The 15,000-nt window shown below is 41.5% G+C and overlaps 2 protein-coding genes across 2 annotated transcripts in view; one reads left to right on the top strand and one right to left on the bottom strand.

Annotated features, from left to right (window-relative positions):
• Positions 1-1,918: 1,918 nt before the first annotated feature.
• The window catches only part of LOC144527451 (uncharacterized), a 160,608-nt gene continuing 147,526 nt past the window's right edge, over positions 1,919-15,000 (top strand). Inside the window, exon 1 of the mRNA XM_078265466.1 lies at positions 1,919-2,341. Within this exon, the coding sequence (XP_078121592.1) occupies positions 2,333-2,341 (9 nt within the window). The 5' untranslated portion in view covers positions 1,919-2,332. The remainder of the gene's footprint in view (positions 2,342-15,000) is intronic.
• LOC144528158 (kin of IRRE-like protein 3) overlaps positions 9,853-15,000 on the bottom strand; it is a 125,347-nt gene continuing 120,199 nt past the window's right edge. Inside the window, exon 18 of the mRNA XM_078266634.1 lies at positions 9,853-11,594. Within this exon, the coding sequence (XP_078122760.1) occupies positions 11,133-11,594 (462 nt within the window). The 3' untranslated portion in view covers positions 9,853-11,132. The remainder of the gene's footprint in view (positions 11,595-15,000) is intronic.

Genomic DNA, 15,000 nt, shown 5'->3' with positions numbered 1-15,000 from the left:
TTTTTTATCCTTAACAATCATCCAATATTTATCATACACTGTTCAACACTAGGGTTTAAGTTGGGCTACACAACTGTTTGTTGTCATGTAGCCTATGCTGCTGAAGCTCGCTAACCTAAGCCATTCTCAATCCATCATCATCCATCACCTTCCAGTGTTCAATCTTAAATTAATATTGTCTTTAGTCCACTATTGTAACGTACTCTGCATGTATATGTGTAGATTAATATTTTAGAACATAAAGTAAGTTTGGCTACTTAACTGTCGACTACAAATCCAGATGCATCTGCACAGCAGGCTGGTCGAAACCGAAAGGAGTGAAATTTGGTGAGGCGCTGCCTAATGATGAGACGGAACCTGTGTCGTGTCTTCCGGTTGATTTCTTCTTCTGTTTTTTTAATAAATGGCTGACTGTTCAACTGTGAATCACTCGACATGACTCAAGGCAGGAAAATAAGGTAATAAATAAAATATGTACTCGTCTACCTCGCTTAAAACAAAAAAGGGGGAGTTTAATCCAAATGCGCATCTTTGCCATTGACACATGGGACAAAAACTATTTTGGGACTGTTAATATTACGAGAAATTAGCTAATATTTTAACAATAATGACTAAACAAGTCATTTATTAGGTATGTTTCATAAAAACCCGAATAAGGTATATGGTTTAAGTTAATATTATAGTGTTTCATTCGTCCCACCACACAAATGACCATTAACGTTCAAAGTTAAATTATACTGCGAACGTCCCACATATATACAAACTAACACATGGTACTAAGAGAAAACACATGGGAATAGTCAATGACACGAAAAAAGTGTTTCTATCCATAACGTTATCTTTGAAAACGTTTTTTAACTGAAAAGTGTTTAATTCGTCCCGGTTCTCCCCTATCACATGCCACATAAAAATCCTTCCTTTCAGGTTTCAACCTAACACGTTGTGTCTGAACAACCAGCTTCAATCAGCATCCGGTGAGGAGCTACTGACAGCTGCGGACATGTTTTAGGTGTGTGTGACAAAACCGTTCAAAACAATAATGGCGGACGTGATTGACAGATGGTTCATCCAATAAGTACTGGCCCTTTCCCAAACAGTTTCCAATGTCAGCTTCTCAGATGGTTCTGTGTAACAAACCAAAGATTACTCTGTAGCTGGTGCTAAAGTCAAGGCACGCAGATTCACCACTTTGTGATGTAAAGTTGCAGTGACCACTTTATGAGGTTGTAATGACTAAGTTTCATCATGTCATTCCACTATACCCACTGCTGTAATTATTATAAGTCATATTCTGGGAAGATGGCCGCCCACCAAGACCCAGGTTCTGTCCGAGGTTTCTGTCTGATCAAAGGACCTTTTCCCTTGCTGCTGTCGCACCAAATTATTGCTCTTGGGGGAATGGTTGGGTCTCTGTAAATGACAGAGTGTGGTCTAGACCTACTCTATCTGTAAATTGTCCTGAGATAACTTCTTTTATGATTTGACACTAACACTGAATTGAAATTGTGGCTGTGCTGGAAAAAAAACTCAAATAAAACGAATATGAGTAAATGTTGCAACTGTCATTGTATTATACAATTTTTTTCTGACTTCACATTCAGAACAAGGGTGTGTCAATATTTTTTTATAAGTGAAAATAAATACCTTCATAGGATGCCTTGATATGGTGCTCTAACACTGGTTATTTTCTGTTTAAAGGCCCTACGTTTGACATTTAAATGGTAAAAACTAGGGCTGTCAAAATAACGCGTTAATTTCAATTAATTAATCTGAGAAAAAAATAACGCATTAAAAAAAATAACGCATTAAAAAAAAATAACGCAGATTAATCCATTCCATATTGACGTTTGACCCACAACCGTTCTAGCCACCATTGGACTGTAAAATGAAGGAGGGAGACGAGAATGTTCTGCCTGGATTATTAATTGGAATATTTACTTGGAAAAATCTTCTTCCTGCCAACCCTGGCTACCGAAATCTGGTTCCACTGATATGTCTGCTCTTCTCTCTGATGCTCTGAAACACAAACACTGCTGCATGTGACGCTAGTTAACACTATACTCAACAGCAGCTAACGTTAGCCTACCGCTAGCTAGTTAACACTATACTCAACAGCAGCTAACGTTAGCCTACCGCTAGCTAGTTAACACTATACTCAACAGCAGCTAACGTTAGCCTACCACTAGCTAGTAGCTGGATTAAACACGGTTAAAATGCTGACAGCTAACACTAAACGGTGTAAAGTGTGACTGTGTTTTACTGTAGAGGATTCAACACCGGGATGTAACAATCTGCAGCTGCCGTCGGAGAAACAACACAGACGGTGCGTTCAATGAAACTAGTAAACTACAGCCTCGTGGTGGTGCATTTGAAGTTATTGTAAATGGCCTTTACCATCTGGTTGTTGTTTTTGTCGTTCAACAGCAATTTACTAGTGAAATAAGTTATTGTTATACATTATTATTAAACATTTAATTTTGACCATATGGCCTTAGCAATAAACAAGCCGTTCTTTAATGTTACCAACTGTTGTTTAGTACCCTTTTTTTTCTTTTCTTTTTTTACTTTCTTAAAAAGTATCGGTTCAGGCACCGTTAATTATGTATGTGATTAATTTAGATTAATTAATCACAGAGTATGTAATTAATTAGATTACATTTTTTAATTGATTGACAGTCCTAGTAAAAACATTTTTTTTTTGACTTTAGCGACTTCTAGTGTAAGTCTGCAACATCACGTCACATGGCAAACATGGAAGACCAGAATTGTTAAAGTCATAAATTAAAGTGTGAAATGGTGAATCAGTTCAGTCTGTAGTTTAATCGCATCCCTGGTTGATTCAGATGAATCTCTGCAGACACTAGAGCAGCAGTAACTGGAGATTTTGGCTGATATCCTGTTTCATTATACACTGGAAACTGATTAAATCCAGGAGATGTGGATTGATCTTAAACAAGCTAAATGCTGAATTGTCCTTCAGTTGTAACTTTTGATTTATTGCTAGATATCATGACTGAACAGTGATTATCAGTGCAAGTCAACGTGAAAATATTTGTGAAAGCAACCCATTTTTAATATTTGAATTGTGTTGACATTACTTATTCTTTAGTCTCACATTGACAGACCTACCGCCTCCAAAATAGTCTCAGGAAGGAACTTGTTTTGGTGGAACATTTGCACCCACCAAAAGAAAACGCCACATACAATATTAAATGAAGTTAACTGTTGACACAATACAGTAACGAGAGCTATTTAAATGAGCTGACACATGGTTAAACCTCATTGGCTCTTACTAGTTTATCACCGTGTGTACTTCGTCCATAGCGATCCCACCAATCAGTCCCAAAACGTCCCAGTTAGAGAGGAAATGACCTAAACATATTCTTTATAAATCTTTACAATCATTCCCTGAAAGAACCAAGCAGGCATGCTTTATTGCACCATCCTAATTTTCCTTAAAACCTGCCATATTCAGCATCTAACATTACTCAGAGGTTCTGGTTAATGTTGCTCGATGCAACTATCTGTAAACGAACCGTAGTCGATATAAACTACTTATTATTCAATGTCTAGTACCGAAACGTTGCCAGATAATACATTTATTTTTGCAAGTTAGAAAGTGTGCAGGGGTTCTCTTTGCAACTTCTGACCTAGTCGTCTTCCTCCAACGCACCTGTCTCACGAATAGATTTGCAAAGTATTTTTCTGTTCCCAATTATTAAGCCTCTCAAGAGCAAGTGTGTCACCACTCTGATACAGACAAAAATGCATATTCAAATGAAACATACAAACAATAAAGACAATGAAAACAATACATTTGACTTATCAGATGGTAGAAATATGACTGTCACTGGCCACCTGTTCTCTTCCTCCTCCACATCTCTCCTTCAGTTTTCTGTTTTGCATTACCCTATCTGTCCAGCAGATGTCCTCAGTGTTTCCCATGTAATGTACATTGTGGCAGCTCCCTCCACTTACACATTTATTCAGTCCCCTTTGTGTGTCCTGTCTACCTGCCCCATTTAGTGTCTGCTTGTTTGTTAGTGTCCCCTGTGCATGAGTGCGCAGCCCTGCTTCCTTATAAGCTTTAATCTTTTGCTTGGTCCTCAGTCAGGATTATTGGGAAGGAGATGCATCAGACAAACCAGTACTTTGAATTGCGAAATCTAGGCCTACTCTATATGTTGCCTGTAGCCAGCAAAAGCATATATATATATATATATATATATATATATATATATATACACACACACACACGTGTAATAAAATAAAACAAAGGCATAGCCAAATAATGTTGCACATTTCAAATTGTGTCACAGCAAATTCTACAGTGAATATGTAACTCTAAAAGGAGTCACATTTACACCTGTTTCCCAGGCCGCTGACAAGGACTGAGCCTACATGGGCCGCACACTATCAGGTGAGCTAGAGGCCACCCCGAGAGTCAAACTATACTTTTTTTTTAATTCAATATACTCTAACTCAGATATTATTCAACACTCTTTGGTTTATGTATGTACTCTTATTAAGATACCCTGTTAACACTAAAATATTAACTCCCAACGTAAAAATGATTCGGCCCCTCACCCCTCCCAGCACGTCAAAGGTACTGGCGGGATGCCGGTTGCCTGTATTTTTTTCATACTAATGTTAAATTGTTGTGGAGGGTTGGTGAATGGTGGACCCAAAATGCAAAGAGCAGGCTGAGGATTAGTTGCTTGAAGATTTATTACACAAAAAAAACAGGGTACATACCACAAGGCAGTCAAAAATGCAAAAACACAGAAAACACCACAATTAGTCCAAAACTGAGGGAGGCAAAAAACAAAGTCCAAAATCCAAAAAGTCAAAAGAGAAAAGGATAACAAAGAACGTGAACACAGAAGCCGAGGAGATTCCAAATGCAGGCACACGGACAGGAACAAACACAAAATGATCTGACACAGGACAGGCGAAAGACAAAGACTAAATAAACAGGGTAACGAGGTAACAAGAGGCAGGTGACACAAGGGCTGGGAAACAGGTGAGAAACATCAGGCAATCACAAGGGCGGGAAAACACAGGAAGTAAAACTTGACAAGACAGCACAGAAAACCAGACTATAACAATAAAACAGGAAACAGAACATAACACAAAACAGAAAAACAGCCCAAACCATAACATATATGAATGAAGATGATGCAAAAACCAACACACAATAAGTTACACCAATACGTTTACATACAACCAAGCTTTATTTCAAACTTGCCAGGAGAACAGAGGACACTGTAAAAGTCAAAAACAGCATTACAATGTATGGAAAATGGTACATAATTCATTGTAAAACAAATGGTAGCCAACACTTATAAAAGGAGGAATATCCTTAAAAATAATTTTAAATGAATTAAAAACATTTGACATGAATTGCAACATCAGTTCCATCATCCACATATACATTATAATCATATCAAAAAATGTGTGGATTCAGTGTTTATTGAAATTCCTGCTTGTCTACCTTTTGATGGGAAGAGCATTATTGGGTATAGCTATAGACCTCCTACCTGTGACTTTCACCTGCACCCATCATACGGGAGAAAGGTTTGAAGTGGGACACATCAAGTTACGTCCACAATTACAAGGGTGAATAACATAAATTAAGCATTTAGCATATGGCGCTAGCATATAGCCTAGCTTAATGTCTGTAAACTAATAGATTTTTTTTATAGAGTTTAGCTCGATTGAATGAGAGATGAAAGAATTCATATCAGTCTGTATAAAAAGTTGGAAGTACAATTTCAGGTGACACAGCAGGTGAAACGCATTAGGAGAGACAGGGTAATCAACAAAGGCGGGAAAACACAGGAAGCAGAACTAGACATGACAAGACAGAAAACGGACTATCACAATAAAACAGGAAACAGAACATAATACAAAACAAGACTGAATGACAAGGAGACAAAACCCACAGTACAGAAACAATCCATAGGGACATACATTAAACAGAAGTATACAAATACGGAAACAGAACCTAATACAAAGAACAGGAAAACAGAAAAACTAACTCAATACACAGGGTAATACAAAGTCAATCTACAGAACAGGAAACAGCAACAGAAATATACAAACAGGCAACAGAAATGTCCAAAACCACAACAACTTTTTAATAATTAAGGTGGATGCATCATCAAATGGCTAAATCTGAATGAATTATCATGACCTTTAAGTGGTTTTGTGATTTCTCCTTTGGACTATTAATAAGTTAAAAACCAGGACAGAATTTTCATATGCTTGTATAAACAACATCAATCACAAGAGGGGGGAGGAGGAGCAAAGTGTGCCTGCTCTGTGCTGTGACAGGATGTAGGACAGGAGCGGCACTTTAAAGCAGCAGCACTTACACAGACACAGACAGCCAGGTCTCCTCTTTGATGAAACCGCAGCGTTGCATACTGGAGAGAAAAGTATCGATCTCATTACACTGGTATTGATCAATATCAATACCAATGTTGGTATCGATATTTGGATAATTTACACACTACACTTTATTACACACTACACACAGGCCTGTGTTGCAATGTATTGCAACACAAAATAAGAATTGCAAGCAGTGATGAACGGGCCCTCACCCCTCCCAGCATGTTGAAGGTACTGGCGGGATGCCGGTTGCCTGTAACACTGTGGCGCTAGAGAACACACACTATACGTCATGTTGCTGTATATCATGTGTAGACCCCACTATAAAAATGTAAATCAGATGACATTTGTCACATAAGGCTGACTTCCTGTTGCCAGCAGGTGGCACTAAGAACCTGACTCAATATGGGCATGTTATCCAGCATGTGAAGTTTCAGGCAGATTGGATAATGTAAAGTGAAGTTACAACAGCTTCCTCTGTTAGGGCTAACCACACAAAATGGCCGCCATGCCACACTGTTCTGCATGCCAAATTACAACGTTCACAGTTGCGCAACATGTTATTTACATTAGTATTTGACAAAGTTTGCAGAGCTACGGAAACAGCTGGAAACTGCCATGCTCACGGAACTTGCATCTTCACCTGCTGTATATCTGTACCAGAGAAGTGTTGCTGCCCCAGGAACATTGCATTGGCTTTGCTGACAGTCTTCGAATCAACATATCTTTGACTGGGAACTATACAAAGAGGATTACCAATGGCCGCTGGGGCAAATGAACTAACGCTAGTCTTGTTACTGTAAGTAGGCTACAATAAAACCTTCGTGAGTAAAAAGCCAATACTTATCAATGCAACCTTCCTACAGGCATAAACGTGTAGAAAGCGATATTTCAATCTGCTCTGTCTGCTCAGTCCACTCTTGTCCACCGCGCTGTTTTACGCAAACACAGCTCTACTCTGCAAATAGCGAATTTTTACAAACAAGCTAACACAAAAGCTGTCAGTTTGATTCATGTTTTTTTTGCACTAATGTTACCGATACAACGGCACCATAAAACTCTGATTAGCCTAGCGCACCCATTTCAAATACACAATCCTCACTGCAGCTCTCAGACAAGAGCTCGCTCGTATTTATAGAAGGCCTAACACACCTCACACAGCTAGCTGCACACAGAAACACACACACACACACACACACTCTACTCTTCTACTGGGGAGTTGTGCTGACCCATTCAACATGCAGACAAAGATTGCAATTTTTAAACAACTTAATCTATTGTAACTAGAATAAAAGTTTTAAAACACAGATCAAAATTCAGATAAACGAGATTTAATCTCTCTTAAAAGATCAAATACTGTCTATTTGTTACCGTCCAGTCCGGTTCAGCTTGTAGCCTTGGCTGTAGGCTGTCTGGCCGGTATAAAAGGTGAAACCAACTTAGCCGACTTATCTGGCTACTTCAGTCTTATAATGCAGCAGTTTATAGGAGGTAAATTGGACTCACAAAACCACAATATTAAATAGGGATGAGCCGAAATAATCCTCAAATTAAATACACTGCAAAATAAAGCAAACCATGCAATATGCAAATAAACCAAATATATGAAAACAGAAGGCAAGAGGCAAACACAAAAGGCTCTTTTCCAGTCAGTCGCTCCTTTGAGTTTCTCTGAAGAGTTGGTAGTAGGAAAAGTAGAAGTAGCTCCAAGCATGTAACAAAAAGAGAGGGGTGCATGTACCACTTTAAAGCCTTATACTTATATAAAGTAAAAAACAAACTAACAGTGGGGTCCGTGATCGTTCTGTAGTATGGGTGGGTGCATGAGTGAAAGAATGTATGTGCAGTGTTGTATGGTGCAGCAAAACAAACCAAACACCAACTAAGGCCAGGATGATGTGTCAGAGAGGAGGGGGCACAACTGAACCGAACCGAACTGGCTTTTAAAGGTTCCCTGGCCCACAGAGCCAGCTACTGCCAGGGTTACTAGTCCATCCATCCATCCATCTTCATCCGCTTATCCGGGGTCGGGTCGCGGGGGTAGCAGCTCCAGCAGGGGACCCCAAACTTCCCTTTCCCGGGCCACATTAACCAGCTCCGACTGGGGGATCCCGAGGCGTTCCCAGGCCAGGTTAGAGATATAATCCCTCCACCTAGTCCTGGGTCTCCCCGAGGCCTCCTCCCAGCTGGACGTGCCTGGAACACCTCCCTAGGGAGGCGCCCAGGGGGCATCCTTACCAGATGCCCGAACCACCTCACTAGGGTTACTAGTGAAGCCAGGATCTGCCACTCCACTGACGGGCCTCTGCCACGCCCACCTGCTGACACTCTGCCCCGCCCACCTGCTGACCCTCAGCCCCGCCCACCTGCTGACACTCTGCCACACCCACCTGCTGACCCTCTGCTATGCCCAACTGCTGACCCTCAGCCCCGACCACCTGCTGACCCTCAGCCTCGCCCACCTGCTGACCCTCTGCCTCACCCAACTGCTGACCCTCTGCCACACCCACCTGCTGACCCTCTGCTATGCCCACCTGCTGACCCTCCGACTCACCCACCTGCTGACCCTCAGCCCTGCCCACCTGCTGACCCTCTGCCTCGCCCACCTGCTGACCCTCTGCCACACCCACCTGCTGACCCTCTGCTATGCCCACCTGCTGACCCTCCGACTCACCCACCTGCTGACCCTCTGCCTCGCCCACCAGCTGACCCTCTGCCATGCCCGCCTGTTGACCTGCAGGGAAAGCAGCCGCACAAACATGGGGACATTGTGACAGGCACATTTCAAGCTGAGGACAGTTACATTTACCTTATACTGATTGACCCTGTGTTTACTTTCTTCACTGAGACCGAGGAAAATGAAAAGACTGTCAATCAAAGCTTGGCTTAGGGAATGCAAGTGATGCAGTACAAGATTAGGAGACTGGGAGAAAAAGAATGAGAGAGGAAGGATAGGATTAGCATGATGACCCTGTGCTGTTCAGCACATACAAAAAGACATGCTTGGAGTCAGAGAAAGGGACAGGCAGTGAATACAGAGGGTGAGAGAGAACAAAGAGTAGAGGACGGAGACAGACACGGACAGAAAGAATGTAATGTTAAGAGAGATGGATCATTCATTGCAACATTTAACCTAATTCTCATGTATTACAGCTTGACAGATCATGCTACTGCCCACTGACATTGGTTTTAAAGCTTTAGTTATCATTGCCACCCCAGTCTTTGGCCCTCTGTATTTCTAAACCCCTGCGTACAGCCCTGCCCACTCCCTACTTCAACAAACACAGATATTATTTCAAATGTGTAGGTTTGTCTTTCAGGCAGACTAATTGGGACCCCAGAAACATGGTTTCAGACCACAGAGAGAAAAAATACCTCCAGTCAAGTAGCATTGAGGTATATTGTAGTTTTCTTTAATCAAAACACAATGTTGGCACAAAATCTTTCTTTCTGTACAGTAATGTATACTCACAACAGAAATCCCAGAAGGTAAGGTAGGATTGCTGAACATGATGAGATTCATTTCAAAACACAGGTAGAGTGAGCCATATATTTGTGTAAGTGCTTAGTTATGACAGTACATCAACCCATGCTATTTAGTTATTTTCATCAAGAGAACATTATGCAATGTAACATGTTGTGCTTTCTTCCCTCCATCCCCATTCCTATCACAAATATGACAATATTTAACCTTATTATTTGTGTTCCTCAGCTGTGTCACACTGGAGTAGTCCATCATTTGTAACGGCTGATGGATCCTAAACGCTTGCTGCACCGTGGTTCTATAGAGTGGCTGCTTTGACTGATGGCTCATTCCTCATAGAAGTACTCAAACTGATATTTGTGGCAGTACATGTGTTTGCTCATCCTTTAAGTCATTGTTCTTGAGTGCAGCAGTCTAATTGTCAGACTTCAAACTAATGATAGTATTTGGTCTCTTGGCTCACTTAAAACGGTGGGCATCACAGTCCCCAGAAAATCAGAAATGTCAGACAGCAAGAATTACAAGAATTAGAAAACAACACAATATCAGACAAATATGAAAGTGACAAACCTGCTCTGGCAGCGAGAAAGTGCTTCCCAGAGATACAGCATACACAGAAGCTGAAAGTCGCTCACATTAAATGGGAAAAATACAGATCTCAAGACCCTTGCATTACACTTTAAACATCATAAGGTCCTTTCAGGAGGGAAACGATGTCCAACAAATAAAAGCCATTAAAGAGCCAAAACAATGTACAGCACATTATCCAAAAAATGCAGCTAGCTAAAACTGTCGCCAGGGTGTTGTGGTAACTGATGTACAGAAAATTAGTGATATCCCTGCTCACATATGCTCTGCTTTCAATCCAATCTGCTCAATCCCCTCAGTGCTCAGCAGAGGAACAGCTGGGCTCACACCTTTTTTTTTTTTTTTTTATTAATGAAAAAACATTGTCTAATATTCTCTCTGTAACTACTCATGACTGTGGCCCCAATGGCAGTCTGCCAAGTAAGAAAAAATGGGGACAGCAGCAAACTACTGTTTGTTGTTTTATGAGCAGAGGAAGCAGACAAATGATTGTCATGATTTTTTTGAAGTTGGCTCATGATTAAGAAGACACACTTTGATTCTAGCAGTTTCATCAATCATGTTATGTCTCTCTGTTGGAATACCAATCAAGCACTAAAAACACACATTTCATCTGAGTAAAGGTAAAATGGCTCTTTGGAACACCCCCACACCCCCCCCGGAGATGTTAGACGTGGGTCTGCATGCGTTTGTGCAGAGGCCTGCTGAGCTCAGAGTTGTGAGAGGACTGGGAGGAGGATGAGGTCTTGCTGTCCTTGTCAAACTGCACGTAGGCGTCGTGCTTGCTGTAGCTGCTGACGCTGCTGTCACACTGTGTGTCGATGACAGAGCTGGAGTCGCTGAGGGAGCTCCGCTGAAACTCCTGCTCGCACAGCTCCATGGAGCTGCTGCCCATTGCCAGGACCAGGCGCTGGCTGTAGTCGTACAGGCGGTGGGGGCCAGCACCCAGCGTGCTGTAGATGGTGGTGAAAGACATGCCGGTGGGCACTCGCTGCTTCCCCATGGTCAGAGAGCCAGTGGGTGGGCTTGGAACTACATGGTCGAGAGTCTGGCTGGGGGCCAGGGACATGGTGGGGGTGGCATGGTGCTCGTTGAAGGTGTTGACACTGTAGTAGCCGTTGGTGGGGTCCTTTTACATGCAAAAGAAGGAAAAGGATGAATTTAAAAAATTGAGTGAGTCAATAATAAAATAAAAACAAACTAGATTATTTTTAATTTTTAATAAATCAGCATACAAAAGACATGAAATATGAAAACAAGAACTGCTTTTGTTCTATTATCTTTATTGTTACTATAAGTGCCACAGTGCATCATACCAACTGCTATAATTGTTATGAATCATATTTCTGTATCTGTATCTCTGTGTCCCAACCAGCAGCGGCAGATGATGGCCCACCAAGGGTTTCTGCCTAAAAGGAAGTTTTTCCTCACCATTGTCGCACCAAATGCTTGCTTGTGGGAAATTGTTGGGTCTTTGTAAATGATAAGAGTGTGGTCTAGACCTACTCTTTTTTTTTTAAGATCAATTTTTTTTTTTTTTTTTTTTTATATTTTTGAACATATAGAACAGACAAACACAATTGAATAAGAACAACAACCTTCTCCCACCCCCCACCCTCTGCGGTCTCGAGGAAAGAAAAACAAACAAAAAACAGAAACAGGAATCACACCTTGCCTAGTCGCTCTCCTCTACTTCTTGTGATGCTGAGGTCATTAGGACTGATACTTGTTCTGCTGCGTTTTTCCATAGGTCTATAGTCAATGATTTGGCTTTGTTAATCCTTGCTGTAGAGAGCTCAAGCATAACTATGTCCAGAAAATACCCAATGTTTTATACAAAGCGAGTGGGGGGGGGGGGGGGGGGTGCTGAGCTATCTGAACAATTGGGGCAGTAGGAATACGACATCCTATCACATCAGATATTATTGATGTTGTTTTATTCCAAAACTCATATACCTGTTCACACTCCCAGACCATGTGCAGGAAAGTTCCAGTTTGTTCAGGTTGACAGAACGTGCAATAGGGAGTAGGAATGGCTTTAGAGACTCATCTTTTCGGAGGAGTCCAATATGTCCTATGGCATATGTTGAAGTGGATCTGCTGGTAATTTGGGTTCTTAGAACAGTGGGAAATGATGTCCCATACTGTCTCCCCTCCGGGCTCAGCTCTCGCTCCCATTTCTTTAATATTGGGAGTTCTCCTACAGATACTTGCATCAGTTTAGCATAAATCCTGGACACTAATCCTCTCACAGGAGAATCAACAAGCCATTTAATGATTGGGTGCATCTCAAGACTGTTTCCCCGTGGTACTCCATAACATTTTAGGGCTGATCTTAAGCGAAGATAAAGGAAGAAGGATGTCATAGGGACCTCAAAGCTAGCTCTCAGGGCTTCAAAACTTAACATACCTTCTTCATTGAATAGCTGGTCTAGAGTATAAATACCTCTGTCATTCCACTGGTTATAAACAAAAAGTTTGTTACCAGACATTAAGTGTATGTTGTGCCAAACTGGGGTGTTCAAATGCCACTTATTGTTGTAGCATAGTTGCTTCTCAACCTGTTTAAAGTTGGTCAATGTGTTATAATAGGGCCATAGACCTGTAGATAAACACACACCTGTAAAGGCAAGGTCTTGCAGTCTTAGACTTCCAGTGAGGTTTTGCTCTATTTCTCTCCATGGGACTGTAGATGAGGGGTCCATCCACACTCTGAGGGCCCGTAGCTGAAAGGCTCTGTGATACACTTTAAGGTTGAGGAGGGCCAGGCCTCCCGTGTTTATGGTACGTTGCAGGGTAGAGTATTTAGCCTAGGTTGTTTATTATTCCAAATATACTGCCGAATTACGGTATCAAGTTTCTTCCAGAAATTTATTGGTGGGGGTAAGGGGATCATTGTACTTTGTACACGAGGAACTATGTTAATTTTAACGACAGCAATCCTGGACCGGAGCGATGCCGGCAGCACAGACCAATTGGCCAGATCTCTGTGAACACTACTTAGTATAGTTTCATAGTTGTCCTGGACAACTCGCTGTAGCGATGCGTGAATGGTGATGCCGAAATATGTAATTTTGCTTTGGGTTAGTATTGTATCACTAATAGCTGATGTCACCTGTCCATTGTTCAGCAGAAGAAGATTAGATTTATTCTAGTTGATTTTATAGCCAGAGATTGAGCCAAATTCGTTAAAGATCTTAAGAATTTTTGGGACGGAGTGCTCAAGGTCAGAGATGTACAGCAAAACATCATCTGCAAATAATGATATTGAGTTGCTATTGGATTTAATATGGACATTACATATTTTATTTTGTCTTATGGCCTGGGCTAACGGTTCAAGAGAGATCGCAAATAGCATGGGAGATAGCGGGCATCCCTGTCGTGAGCCCCGAGCGACGGGGAATGGCTGTGAATGCAGGCCATTGGTTGAGACTATGGCTGTGGGATTCGCATACAGTGGGGAGAGTATTTGATACACTGCCGATTTTGCAGGTTTTCCCACTTACCAAGCATGTAGAAGTCTGTAATTTTTTATCATAGGTACTCTTCAACTGTGAGTGACGGAATCTAAAACAAAAATCCAGAAAATCACATTGTATGATTTTTAAATAATTAATTTGCAAGAAGTTCAGGTTTACGACTGTAAACGGCAATTTACATGCAACACCGAAAACTGCGGTTAATTGTTGGAAATTGACGTGGGCCTTGCTTGGCAGTCTTCCCCCCATGACCCCCCCCTCCCCTAATTCTAGGGAGGCTTTAACATGTAAATGAAAATGCTGTGAGCTATACAAATGCAAATCAGGGTAGCAGCAGGGGGAGTTTTTAACCCAGGTGACATTTTTTTCTAAAAGGTATTAACTTCATTTACAGTAATGTTTTAAACCCCACCATGCACGCAAGTGTACGCGAGCAGCATAGAGCTGTGTGGCTGCTTTCAGCGCGATTCATTATTAGGCAGTGCTAATAAGCGGGACCAGTGTAAGTTGCTTTATAAAAGTGTATTTTTTGGTCTTGTAATCTACAGGAAGCAGTAGGCTACGCCGTCTTCACAATTCGGAGACAAATTGTTGGCGCTACGAACCGGAGCAAGGGTAAGATTTAAAGAATATTCTTTCATTCTGCTGTATAAGGAAATAGATACGTTAATAGACCGATCTTAACTGTACATTTTGTTTTCACAGACTAACCTCGCCTCATAACGAGGCCGGACCGTGACCTATTTGCTCGGAGCTATGTCTGCAAGTCCAGATTTACATGATGTTGACAATGACGGCATTGTGTGTAAGTAACTTTTCCTGTTTTCTCATTCCTTGTTTAATTTTACTGTGACTTATGTTTTTCATTTTTATTCATACCTGTTATGGGCAGCTCTCTCTCCGCCCTGTTTTGGGTGTTTTTGTTCCGTTTGTTTGTGTGTCTCTGTGTTTTTCCACCTGGAGTGCTGGAGGTGTGTTCAGAGGAAAGTAGGTCAAGGGGCGTGGCCAAATCAACACTGCACAGCCTCACAGCTGCAGCTCTTCTCCAAGATTCAT

This window comes from Sander vitreus, chromosome 13, assembly GCF_031162955.1.
Source record: "Sander vitreus isolate 19-12246 chromosome 13, sanVit1, whole genome shotgun sequence".
NCBI classification, from domain to species: Eukaryota; Metazoa; Chordata; class Actinopteri; order Perciformes; family Percidae; genus Sander; species Sander vitreus.
This window is presented reverse-complemented; position numbering and strand designations above follow the sequence as displayed.